This window comes from Epinephelus fuscoguttatus, linkage group LG12 (assembly GCF_011397635.1).
Source record: "Epinephelus fuscoguttatus linkage group LG12, E.fuscoguttatus.final_Chr_v1".
Lineage (NCBI taxonomy): Eukaryota > Metazoa > Chordata > Actinopteri > Perciformes > Serranidae > Epinephelus > Epinephelus fuscoguttatus.
The window spans coordinates 29,292,883-29,307,050 of NC_064763.1; the positions used below are offsets into that span (position 1 = coordinate 29,292,883).

General features: G+C 41.8%; 1 protein-coding gene across 3 annotated transcripts in view; it reads right to left on the reverse strand.

Annotated features, from left to right (window-relative positions):
* The window catches only part of dclk1a (doublecortin-like kinase 1a), a 68,287-nt gene that overhangs the window by 26,230 nt on the left and 27,889 nt on the right, over positions 1–14,168 (reverse strand). For all 3 annotated transcript variants that reach the window (XM_049591218.1, XM_049591215.1, XM_049591217.1), the window contains exon 5: positions 8,020–8,127. In XM_049591218.1, coding sequence (XP_049447175.1) covers positions 8,020–8,127 — 108 coding nt within the window. The remainder of the gene's footprint in view (positions 1–8,019; positions 8,128–14,168) is intronic.

Below are 14,168 nucleotides of genomic sequence, written 5' to 3' on the forward strand. Positions count from 1 at the left end.
GCCCTCAGCTGGGGTTGTGAGATCATCACAGAATGAAGCTCAAGTGATGACAATGTCAGGCTGGCACGCAAAAACCTACACCCACACACACACACACCTGAGAGAACATAACGTCACTTAGACTCTTCACAATATGAGTGTGATACCAAAGAGATTTGTTACCTTGAAACTGCAATGTGACTGAATTGTACTTAATAGCTGCAATTTCTCTCCAGTGTTTAATCATCGAAGGTCAGTCAGAAAAAGGGACGATGTAATTTGTCTCCTCAGATTTAATGAGCTGAAACTCCTAATAAAATGATGCATTTAAGTGTCACGTTTTCATTCTCTTCACTTCGCGTTTATAAGCGAATTATTATTTCATATCTGTGTACAGCATTAGATAAAGACCTATGATTCATCGACTATATTAGACTGAGACCTACAGCATGATTCACCAACCAAACATACCAACAGCACATACTTGATGTTTTCAATAAGAGCAAGGCAGGAGAGTTCAACTGCACCTGTGCCGGGAAGCAGCCTCATAAGTTGTTTGTTAATACTGCGTCTCTAAATTGATTCAGAATATTTCTCAGAAGGCTGATGTTCTGAAAACAGACGAGACAAGACAAAGTGTTCGTCTCCTCTAATAAAACAATACTGAAGGTAAAACACAGACTAAAAAGTTTCACGGTCCTTTTCGTTTCATCATCTGACTTCTTTTGAATTTCATCCACAGTTTGCAGTAATATTGTTTCCTTTTCATTTCAGTTTTAGAAATATAATAAGGTTTTACACCTTTGTCACTGTGATGCAGCAAACGGTCTGAGAACTAACAACACATCAAATGACTATGATGGTTTGTTTCAAGACATGAGTTATGAGAGTTTTTTGAGTTTTAAGGTTAGATATATAACAATTTCAACTTTTTTGAAGCATTACAAATGCATAGTTATACTAGTTCTAACTTATATGTTCACAATACTACAATCTCAAGCTTCGATGCAATACCTTGGAAATTATCAGTATTTGATACCGTTTTCGATATCACGGGGAAAACTGACATTGAAAGCATACAATTTTAAAAAATCAAACATAACAAGGCCATAATATGATGAAGACAACCTGTCTTTCCTCTGTTATTAGCAGAGAACAGCAGAATAATTGTAGCTGGTACTCGGTGCCATGGTGGTAGTTGATAAGGTGGGTGGACCAGTAGGTAGATGGGTACCCAGAAAGTGGGTAACTCTCTTTTATATTCTAGTGGCTTTTTGGCTGATAGGTGGGTAAATGACCAGGAAAGGAGGTGAGTATGCCCTGTATACCTGTGTATCCCCTCCACTACACCACTGCTGGTACTGGTGTGGCAATATTGCAGAAAACCTGTATTGGAATTGTGTCAAATATTCAGAATCGGTGTGTATTAGTAAATCAATATGTTTGACATCACTGTGTTAATATTTTTGACCAAATACCTTGATACTGACATTGCGATGACATTGTGGGGTTGACTACGGGTGCTTTCACAACATATTTACACAATGAGATATTTGATAATCATCAGCAATGTGACTAAGTGGGTAAAGGCAAATCATAGAACAGCTACAATAGTCTGGTAACTTCAGTTTGGGGCGGCAGTAGCTCAGTCCACAGGGACTTGGCTTGGGGAAGGGGGAACTGCCCACTGGTCTGATAGCCCATTTTTCCGACCATATTAAACCCATTGTTCCGAAGTCCGTTCCGAAATCATCATGATGCCCTGTGGTTAAGGTCTGGTTAGGTTTAGGCACAAAAACCACTTGGTTAGGGTCAGGAAAAGATCATGGTGTGGGTTAAAATGAAAAAGAAAGTGACAAACTCATAAGCCGTGAGCCTGCTCCGCCTCAAGCCTTTCCCAGCTGACCCAGAGCCGGTCGCGGCGCACCATCAAGGTAGAAATATGCCCGCCGGGAGCCGTTCAGCACCGCGGACTGTCGGACTAATGGGATGTCGGACCAATGGGCTGTCAGACCAATGACATGGACCCGGGAAACGAAGGGTTGCCGGTTCAAGTGCCCGTACTGACCAAGTATGGAGTGTGGACTGGTAGCTGGAGAGGTGCTACCTTGCTTCTTGGGGACTGCTGAGGTGCCCTTGAGCAAGACACTGAACCTCAAACAATGCAGCCCCCTCACTCTCACATCTCTCCATGTAATGCATGTACATATAGGTTCTGTTTGTGCATGTGTGTGTCTTTCGGGCCTGTGTGTATAAGACAACAGAGTGAAAAAAATTGAATTTTTGTTCAGGAATTAATAGGACAGCAGAGGAGATACCCGCACACCAATGCAACTGGGCTAGACGGCCACAATAAAGGTTCACAGGCTGAGATCAATGCAAAAAAAAAAGTTGATTTATTTAGAACATGATGCACAGAAATGGGTGCTCAAAGTGCAAAAAGTAATAAAAAGTTAATTAAAACAGCAGCAAACATTTCAGTCCTTGACTATCATCAGTCGAGCACTGATAATAGTCAAGGACTGAAACGTTTTTTTTGCATTGATCTCAGCCTGTGAACCGTCTTTGTGGCTGTCCAGCCCAGTTGCATTGGTGTGCGGGTATCTCCTCTGCCGTCCTTTCTTGGTTGTCTATTATATCAACGCATCCAAGATACATTTTTTTGCAGCCCAAAGTAGGCGCAGTTTGACAGCAGCCCTAAGACTTTGCTCTTGGGAATTAATAAAGTATATGTTCTTTTTCTTCTTCCAAATCATCTAAAATGACATCACTTTACTGTAATACAGCATAAAAGGCAACACTTACAGTATTACAGTATCCAAAATCTAAGATGATCAAGTCTCATATCACAGTATCTCTATAAAAGATATATTACCCAGCCCTAAAAACAACCCCAATTTCTTTTGTTTCCATTTTAAATTTATCTGAAAAAGGCATTATTAGAGAGTGAACAAAGTCCTTTAGATATTTTTTTACACAAAACTCTTTTCCAGTTTCTATATACATGCATGGGGAAAAAAAGAAGAGCCATATCAGCCGGGGGCCACCTGACGCTTTCAGTCCTCCATCTTCACTTCCAGGAGTACCCATGTATAATCGGAGTATTTGATATAGGCGGGCCAGAAGCGAGCAAAACAGATGATGACAGCGCTGCGACGATAAAGTCCGGAATCAGTCAGTAAACATTGCAAGATGGCTACAGATGAACACCAGGTGTTTGAAACGGCTTTGGCCGCTACAATGAACGAGTTAGACTTGGCTTTTTCTCTAAAAGAGGAACAGAAGACGGTGCTCCAATCTTTCCTTTGCAAGAAGGATGTTTTTGCTGTTTTGCCGACCGGATACAGCAAGAGTCTAAACTACCAGTTAGCTCTGCTGGTAGTGCTCTGGATACGTCACTCCGTGTATTGTTCTGATTGGTCGTAGTGTTATCCAATTGCGTGCAGTGATATTTTCAAATGCATGCTTGGTGCCGTCCCTCGAGCCATTTGCATTACTCATAGCCAGACCCTAAATCTTTCTAGATTTGGGTCTGGATTTCCAGGCTAATATCCACATGTATACAACCCACAGACCTATGTGTACTTCCAACTCAATCCAACTGCAATTTTTGTGTATACCTATCTTAAATATGTCCATCACACACAAACTATATACACTAGAACTCTTACATTTCTGCTACTCCCATCAAGAAGGGAAAAGGAAGATGAAACGTCAGTGGAGTCATACAAATTCTGTTTTAATTATAAATCAGATCTGTTTATTCCACATTTGATAGAATTTCTTCTTTTGGATCCTCAAAGATAAATTCAACTTTTAAATGTTTACAACCCAAATTTCACAGCACTTTTGAAAAATGATGAAGAGTTCAGATGAGTGAGGAAATGTGCAATTCACTAAAAGCTAATTAATCATTTGTATCCTGAAGACACGGTTGTCTTTCAACTTGTAATTAAATTACCATGTCAAAACCTATTGATGAATTATGATGCTGACACTGTAACTGTGAACTGAAACAGACACATCCACAGCTCGTATCACCACCAAACAAATCAGTGTTCAATATTACAAAGCCATAAAGCATGAAAACTTGCAAGGGGACAAATCCCTTTATTGTATACGTTATAATCTTACATTTAGAGTATGAGACCCTTTGTTTGTCCTCTGACTGTCTCTCTGGCTGTCTCTCCAGTCTGTTTGTCAGTCCCTCACACGCACTTCTGCTCCTCAGTGGTGTCGAGGTCTAAGCTTCAAACACACACAGCGAAGAGCAGCCAGACACGCAGAAGGACACCAGGTGGTGTTTGAAAGCACACGTGTTGTGTTACACGCTGCCTCACCCTCTCCGTCTCCCTCTGTCTCGTTCACTATCTCACACAGAAATTCACGCTTCACATCTTCTCTGTGCGTCTCCTTCGGTCCAGATTATTAGACGTGATAAAGAATGTTATTAATGCCTGCGTTGGCTGAAAATGAATATGGGACTTCAAGGCTGCTTTTTCAAACACCTGAAGACCCGCAGCAAAAGGTTTTAAATGAATTGTGCTCTTTAATGTGCTCTCTCTCCGCGTGGTGTGGATGAGAAATAATAAAATCCTACGAGCTGCTGGTTTCTAAATATCAATAAATGAACGGAGCTCTCTTGTCTGGTGTCCGTACTTTTAATTTCATTGCCAAGATCTCAGATAAAAAGGTTTTGAGTGTAGCTGCAATTAAATAACTGACGGAAGCAGTGATAACATTTTGAATAATGAATCATCTTTCAGAGGTAATGGGCTTAAAGGCCCACATTATTATTACATTTAATACAATGAATACAGTGATGTAACAAAGCAGACACACTGTTTTAGCTGGAGATTAGACTGGAGTGTCATCAATTAGGGTGAATATCTTTTTATACTGCCGAATATTAACTTGTTGTCAGCGTGCTGTAAAGCCAAAGGTCCACTAGACAATGTCAGGTGACAGAAATCTCTCATATCCTGACAACAAAAATAGCAAGAATGTTTGATAACAATCTGCAAGTCACACACAGTTTCCACATGAGGCTGGAAACTCAGGAACAGCAGCCTTTTTTGATCCACTTGTGTTGTTGACGTGAGATGGAGTCTCCTGGTGTTGTTGTGATTATTTGTTTTTTGGTATTTTGAGCATTTTGTTGGATGTAGAGCTGCAACAAACCATCATTTTATCCTGATTAATCTATAAAAGAGATACTTTGCCAATTTTCAACCAGCTTTGCATCGTAACAATGTGGTGCAGTATGTATTAATCAACTATGATAAACTTCCCTCCATCTTACCAGAGCCCAGATCTCCCTGCTCATCTCTCAGCATCTTCATCTTCAATTTGGGCAGCCCTCAGCGCTCCCAACCTTCTTGGGAACATGCCCACAAAGTCTGTGAGTCTGCATGTGCGGTGAAGTCCGGACATTTGGATTCAGCCAAGCTCGCATTACATCACCCCACAGTTCAAGCCTTTAGTGGTCCAATGTGGCACAGTGCATTCTGGTAATTGTAGGTTTTCTACCTCTTGACACAGGTGCTATCACAGCCCCTTTTCTCAGTTCTCTCTGGTAGTATATGCGTCTCTCCACTGCACACACAGCCCAGTTTTATCAAAAGACCATCTTTTCAGCAGTGAAATACTTATTTAATTTTTCCCCTCCTCACATTAACTGAATAAATGTTAATCTATAAATGTTTAACTAATTGGGAAAAAGCTCAGCAGAGTTTCCCAGAGCACAAATTTGACATATTCAAATTGCTCGTTTGGTCCAGTCCAAAATCAAAACATATACAGTTTACCAAAAAGTACTTTTGATGATGAATTATTAATTAATTATCAAAATGTTGATTAATTTTCTGTAAGTCAACTAATTGATGAACTGACTAATTATTTCAACAGTATTATTATTTGATGCAGTTCAGAAAACACTGGTTCTGGCAGGAATCAACTGTTTCTCAAATAATAAGTCTTGGTTATTAAACTTTTATGTGATGATAAATAGCAAATAAATCACATGTGTAAATGTAAAGCACACTCTGTCTTACATCAAATCATAATACAGGTGTAACACAGTGAATCTACGAAATTAGTAAATGGTAAACTCATCTGCATCAACAGAAGTGTGTAATTTCTTTCTCACATCATTCTTGTGTGAGATTTCTGTCGTTTCCGTGCAGAGACTGAGGCCTGTTCTTGAACACAGGGAAGAACAGAATGGGCACCTTTATAATAGGCCATGTGGTGCTGCACGCGGTATCAGCTGTTGTTGACTATTGGCATAATTCTAGGGCAAATTGTCCCCAAGGGAAGAGGGCATGGTGTGTTTCTAAAGCGGACAAAACCCTACTCTATTGTTAACAACAGAGTAAAAAAACAACAGTCAGTCAGGGTCAAACAGCAGATCATCAATTATCTGTCATTTCCTCCCGTCGCTCCTCTCTGACCTCCTCGCCGACCAGAGTGATGATGTTTAAGGGAATGAATACAGTGCGGCACACAACAGTCAACAGCAATCTGGGAACATCAGATGATGTTAAAGTGGCGGAAGCAGTGCCAGAAGGGGAACATTTCTCAGAAGTGAAAACGCCAGGACGGTCTGACTCAGGGATCCAGCGAGGACCGAGCGTCAGTCAGCTCCATTCTCCACTGCAGGCCATTTTACAGGAAGTCACTGCCTTATATGGCTGTCACAGACTATTGTGTCTGTAGCTACATGCTCCTACTGTGCTATGTTTCCATGGCAACCAAGACGAGTCAGTCTTTTTTTTCTCCCTCTGTCTCAGTCTCTTGTTTTCTCTCTCTCTCTCTCTCTCTCTCTCTGTGTCTCACACACACACACACGCACATACACACACCTTCATTCCAGACAATGAGATCATATAGTGTGTGACTCACTCACATAACCTTTTTCCCAAAGTTTTTAAGCTATCAGCATCCAGAACTTTCTTGGTTCAACCCAGCTGTTTCTCTCCTCCCCTCGCTTTCTCCTCTGCCTCACCTTTCCCTCCACAGCTCGACACAAAACACAAACAACTGTTTTCACTCTGCAAATGCTGCATGGCGTCCGTCCGTGCATGCTCGTGTGCTCCAACAGCAGGTGGAACGACATCCTCTCAGGGAGTTTCTGCATGTTGCATCACCCCATTGACTAATCCCCAACCCAATAAGTCTCTGTGCACTCAAATCCCAAAATAATAAGGATGAAAAGTCAAGTGTGCTGTGCATAACTAGGCGTTTTACACACAGCCAAAGCTCAAGCTGTGCAATCAGGAAAATCACCAAGTCCTCACCAGCTCTGAGCCCGACTGAATGTTTGCCACACTGGTGCATTCATGAAAGCTGCACTGAACTGTTAGAATGAATGCCCTGTCTTTTTATTTCAATCCATTTTGTGCTTTGCTGCATCAAAAGGGGTGTTTCTGCTCTTCTTTTTTTTGTGAGGCATTCATAAAAGCATCATTATCAGGTGCAAACAATGCAGCAGGTAGCAGTGCAAGCTCTCACCATTTTATTACATTCATTAGTATGTCAGGTGAAGAACGGCTTGTGAGTAGCTGCAGGATTGAGTCACCAACCCCCTTCCCTCTTCTTTCCCTCTCATCTTCACTCCCCCTCTTTTTTACCTCTCTCATCCCTATTTGCCTTTTTCTCCACTCCCTTGTGAAATCATTCTCATTTGAATTCATATTCTGCATGCAACCAGACACAGCTCACACATGCACACACACACGCAGTAAACAGCTAGACACTCCGCAGAGCTCTGATATCATTGCAGTGTTTACTCATACTGTTTTCATTTATTGCGACGCTGATTAAGCAATGAGCTAGAAAATACTAAGCAATCACATGCGGAAGTACCAGGATACAAACGACTCCAAACTGTCCGTCAGGTCTGAGACACCGCAGCACACACTCCTTGTGCACAAACACACAGTAGCAAGGATGCTTAAAGGACAATGACACCATGCCAAACCCCATTAACAAATGAGTTCCTCAAGAGGTAGAGGAGACAAGAAGAGGAAAGACCGTTACCAGATGCAGGAGACTTGCTGCGCCGTGACTGGATGGCGGTCCTTGGGGAGCCTCGGCTCAGAGAGCCAGACATCTTTCCATAGGTCACTGACTTCATCATACGACACTCTGCAAGCACGAAGAGAAGAAAGACAGAGGTGTTCAGAAATTCTTCGGAAACCACAAAGTCCTTCACATGATTCATTCATCCACCTATATAGTCTCCAAACTCTATACGCTGTAGGGTGCTTTCACACATGCCCAGTTTGGTTCGGTTCGATCGAACTCAAGTTCATTTGCCCTCTAAGTGCAGTTCGTTTGGGCAGGTGGGAACACAACTCGGGTGTGCACCAAAACAACCGGATCAAGACCTTCTTGAAGAGGTGGTCATGGTTACAAATTAATTCTGGTGTGGTGAGAAGGTGTTCCGACCTCGATCTGAACCACCTGCAGTCACATGACGCATTGTTTGGGTTAAACATGAGCATGTTACAGTCCTGGAGGATTATTAATGTGCACCTCCTCCTGTACTGCCTTAATATGCACATTCAGCACATCCAATGCATCAAAACATTGTTTTCTAGTTGGAGCTGCGTTTTGTTTTCAAACTGTATGGTTTGACTAAAATGAACAATGACAGCAATATAGTCCACGATGAGCAGCGCTAAAATCAACCTGCGTAGTTGTCCCTCCATTGTGACATCAGAAAGTGTCACATTTATCTTGCAAGTGTACTCTTCTTCAACGTTTGGTTTACTTCCTGGATTTCTCCCACATGGAAATTCTGACCAATCCTGAGCAGCTTTCTCGTGCATAGCATTTGATCTGGTCTGCTTGTAAATGCTGCCGTGAAAGCACGAACCAGCTCTAGGCAGTTATGCAACTTTGTGACAAAGTAAGTCCCTGAGCCGAACCAAAGCAAGACAACTCTAGGTCTGAAAGCAGCCTTAGAAAAGTCTACAAATCCAGGGCCTACAGGGACGCACTGTCAGGAGAGGAAACCACATTTTGGAATGACAACTAGAAAACCCCCTCAACCTCCCATAAAGGTGCTACACAGTGCACCGCTACTGCCCCAAAAACCTCCTAAGTGGGGCCCCTTCTAGCTACCGTACTACTACGACTAATGATTGTAAAATCTGATCAAGCAAAATAGACCAATGCATTTTTTTTGATTGAATGCATTTGTATTGGGGCGTGGGAGGCATGATGGGCTTCTTTGCCTGGGGCCCACAAGTGCCAAGATCACCACTGAGGTCCTGTGGTGTTTAAATCCAAACAAGGTAGCAACTGAACTGCTTCAAGACGAGAAAACTGCTGCATCCGTGCTGTTAGCAAACACAGACTGATGCTCTGGAGGAGTGAATAATAAGTGTGACACTGTGACATGACATTGTGTTTCGTGGCACACACGCCTAAATGAAAAGCTTTCACACAATAACAACTAAGACACATGTCACTTCAGTTAGACTGGCAATTCTAATGTTATGGATTTCTAACCAGCTATAGTTTTAATATTTTTCTGATTGATTTTGACCTTTAGTCGTGCAAGAAAACACCAAACCACTAATGTATCAACACTGCTGTAATTGGTTTTACCTTCAGGTCCCCAGCAAAAATGAGTTCTGACCTTCACTGGGCTCGCTTTCCAAGCGCAATTATTGTGGTGTTTCAGGAGTGACAGCGCTGACTCACGGAGGTCTGATATTTTACAGACGCACACATCCTGATAAATGAGCCATGCAATGGTACTCGCACACCCTCCCTGCCTCCTTCATCCCCAAAACTTTGCTCCTCTCTTGTTCATTAACCCAACCCCATTATAGCTCATTACCATTTTAGACCAGCGGGAGGGGGGAATTATAAGTGTGTGTGTGTGTGTGTGTGTGTGTGTGTGTGAGATGTGCTTGTGTGGCAGTCGTTGTGGCCCAGTGATTAATGTACAATGCGGAGTGTTAACATGATGACAGTGTGCCAGAGCTGAGGCAGAGGCGATAATTATAGTGATGCTGAGAGGAGGCGAAGTTGTCTGCAGCTCTGACTCTGACTGTCTGTCTGTCTGTTATGTTTGTCGCTCCGCTCTCCCCGTCTGACTATTTCTCCCCCCTGCCTCCTGCCCTCTGCCTTTTGCTCTCTGTCTCCTGGGACGCTGGGAGGTGTCAAATTGTGCTCTCTGTCTTCTGGGACTGAAAAAAAAATCTGGGATGCGTGTGTGGTTTTGTATTAATGATGATGTGGGGACACGGATCTGTTCATACACTGTGTGGGGACAGACTAGAGTCCCCACAAGAATAAGCATTTACCTCTGGGTTAAGGTTGAGACTCAGTTTTTAGTGAAGGTTACGGTTACGATTGGGGCTTTTAGAGGTTATGGCTGAGGTTAAGGTAAGTCTTTACAAAAGGAAGGAAAAGAAAGATATATGTGGAGACTAGGCAGAGTTGATATTTATTTTTAAGTACAATGATCATGGCCACAATTATGGTACTATAACAGTATGTAGTTTATTCAGATTTTCATGTAAAAACACTGTTTTTAAAATGCTAATTTCAGCAAAAAGACATGAAGTTTAATTAAACCAGGTTTCTCTACAACATACTATTAAAGGCTTTCACATCCTTTGTAACAAAGTAAGTAGAGCAGGGTCATATCTGATGTCTCCATCTGTATTAAATTGCCTAAAAGCTCCAGACATCTCAGTTTTCCCATCAAGATTCAAATCTAAATCACCCACTGAGAAATACATGCAGTTAGCACATTCACCCTCATACAACAAACCCTCACAGACATGGGCAGAAAATTAAATTTGTCACACAGACCACTATGACTACACAGACAGGGAAGTTCATTTTCAGGTTCATACTTGTATTTTTGGTTATTACCAGAACATGTGTACATGCTTTAATGTTCAAAAAATACTTTATTATCCTTACACTGTCTGAGCTGGAACACCTGTATTCACCCTCTGTCTTAAATGCTCCGTTTTAGGGCCTCTCTTTACGCCTCCCTCTCGAATAAACCCAATCTGCAATGATTGGTAAGCGTTTTCAGGTCTTCTGTCTGTCTGCGCTCTCTGCGTTCCTGCACTATTATGCAGCAGGAGAATGTAACAGGGTGTAGCTGCAATTTCTATTGTGAAAATCAGTCATAAAAGCCTCTAAACAAAATCTTCACAAAGGGACATGTTCAAGCAAGAATATGATCCAAAATCCAAAATCCCTGACATCAGCATGTAGCCTCATGTAGCAGTGTACTTTGAGCTGGGGAATGACTATAACGGAGTAGGGCAGCACTTCCTACCATGAAATGAAGCACCAATTAAAGCTTCAAAACACAACTGGACTTTCCCTGATGTTAGCATTGTAGCTACATATAGCAGTGTAGGCTACGTAATGTAGCAGATGACCATATACAGACACTCATCACGAGCAGACTATAGCTTGCCATGTAAGTAGAAAAAAAATGATGAAAACAGAGTATTCAGAATGATATGAAGCCTAATGCGGGATTTATACTTCTGCATTGAATCAAAGGCTCTGCGTCAACATAGAGCCTATGCCATTGCGACAGAGCACAACGCGTCATAATCTGAAAGCCACGCTCCCAAAGGGGAAACGAGGCTGGCTTTCCCCTCACACTTTCCCCGTCCATTTCCAGCCTGTTGAGTTTTCCCTAAGTCCAAATGCCGAAAAGTTGCTGTGTGGTGGGCTGCACGGCCAATAAAAACCCAGAGCTTAGCTTTTATCAGCTGCCGAGCAGAAAAACGGAACCTTGTAGAAGACAAAAGTGGATACAGGCGTGAGGCTTCAACAGGGAAGAAATTGTGGGATCCTGACACTCAGTATGCCTATGTGTGCAGCAAACACTTTGTCCAACCCTCCAAATGTATTTCTTAGAGTAACAGTTAACTGTATTTATGTATATTAAGCTAAAGCATTGACAGTATCAATGCAACTTCTGTTATAATTGTGCCCAGTGCTCCGCGATTCAAGCAGTCCATTCCAGCGGTCCACTCTAGCACTTCTATCAATCTACGAGCATGTAGAGGCATGTCTCAAAACAACAACGTGTGCCGGTAGTAGGAGCAGGCTGACGGCTGAGCATGCGAAATCTTCATCTTCTTAAAAAAGAATCTCCACATCATGTTTTTTCCAAAACGAGCAAGGTAAGGAGAAGGGACACTGAGGTAGACCGGCAATATTATGCTTATCAATATACCGTTGCCTCTCTGGTAGGCATAGCGTGCTAAAATAATCTTTTGCCATCTTATTATTAGCTAATTATTAGCTAGCTATAGCTAATTATTAGCTAGCTAGCAATTCGGTCGTGGAGACTTGAAGGCGTGGCTGCAGAGGCAGAATGACAGCGAACGAGCGAAGAAGCGGAGGGGAGGGCTTTCACATTATGACCCGTTGCACTCTGTCTCTATAGCCTGACGTACACCTCCCCAGAAATGTAAATACATGTCGCTGCGATGCAGACGTCCTGTCTATTTCTGTAAACTGAAACCATTTCCCTCAATGGAAAGAAGCTTTTATTTACTTTAATTTCACAGATAAGAAACAATAAATTATGAAGACAATAAAGCCTCCACAAAAATAGCATTTTAAGTCGTGTGTGATTTATCCTGGCTTCATATGAGTAGAGGAAATCTCCACTCATTGCTAGGCTAATTCATTCAATGTAAAATACCATAGGCTTGTGCTATTAATGTTAGCATGTTATATTTGTTTGGAAAAACTGTTAAATATAAGACAGCTGTTTTGTCGGTGAACCTTAGAGACGAATTACCTTTGTTAAATATTGCTGTTGTCCCTAGATTAATATGAGAAGAGGAAAAGTCTGCTAGGCTCTAGGCTAATTTACACAATGTAAAATGCCATAGGCTTGTGCTAATAACATTAGCATGTTATTTTTCTGGGGAAAATGTGTCCAGATAAAGACAAGTGCTTTGTTTGTGAATGGTGTGAGTTATAGTGAAGCTGATTTGTGTACTTGTGTTTTAAATTGTCTCTATTAAGCCTTGTTTAATGTGTGTTTTGGGTGTACTTTGAATCAACTCAACTTTAAAGCACTTCACAGAAACCCCACTGATGACTAGTGTTTTGGAGGTGTAACTGCAGTGTGACACAAGCTATGTTTCCATCCAAAAGTGATTCGAATCATTGGGAAATACGCATTAAAATAAATACGAATCCTGTGTGTTTCCATTAAATGTACGGACTTTGGTGAAAACTACGAACTCACGCAAGTTTTCCGCAGAACCGTAAACAAAACAAGTCTCGCATTCTTCCTCTTCTACGTTTTCTGGCGGTTGGCAACCAGCTTGTAAATGCATTACTACCTTCTCAGATAGGTTATCACCATGGAGATTAAGGTGCTTTCTCACAGGGATTAATTTGAATTTTACCTCATCATCTGAAATTTTCCGATGCGATACTTCTAGATGCGCATCTAAACAGGCTGATGGAAACATGGCTACAGACACACCACTGCACCAGTATAAATGCTCACAACAGCGTAGGCCACGTGCATAGGATACGACATAGGCTCTGCATAGATTAAGGTTTTTCTCACAGGGATTACTTTACAAATGTTTACCTCATTATCTGAAACTTTGGCCATATTTAATATGAACATTTGACATTGTAACATTATTTATATGTCAGAGAATATGGAAGGGCATAATGGGTCCCCTTTAACTTGCAGACCATAGGAGGTGTTTGATTTCTGCTGGTTACCACAACAAACCACTAATGAAGAGAATCATCAGTAAATAATGAAAGTGCAGCTACCCTGGAAACATACGGCTTGATTCTTGGTCTTCCTCAAGAAAGTAGGTTACTGAAAAGAAACTAATGGAAGCAGCTGTCCATTATATTCTGCAAATGAAAGAGGATTAGTGGGAAGAAAGGGAGGACAAAAAGTGAGAGACAAAAAGGGAAAGGAAGTGGAGGTTGGCGACCCAGGTGGGACGGATATTATTTAATGGATGAAGGGATACACGGGGAAACAAATGAATTGAATAAAACCTTTGAACAAAAGCCAGAGCACACTCATTCATGTAGGAGACAGGAAGAGAGATGAGAGGGTGAGAATACAGATGAGCACTAAATGGCAGGAGTCTTCCGACGGTGATGCAGAGAGGGGAGAGACAGACAGCAAAACACAG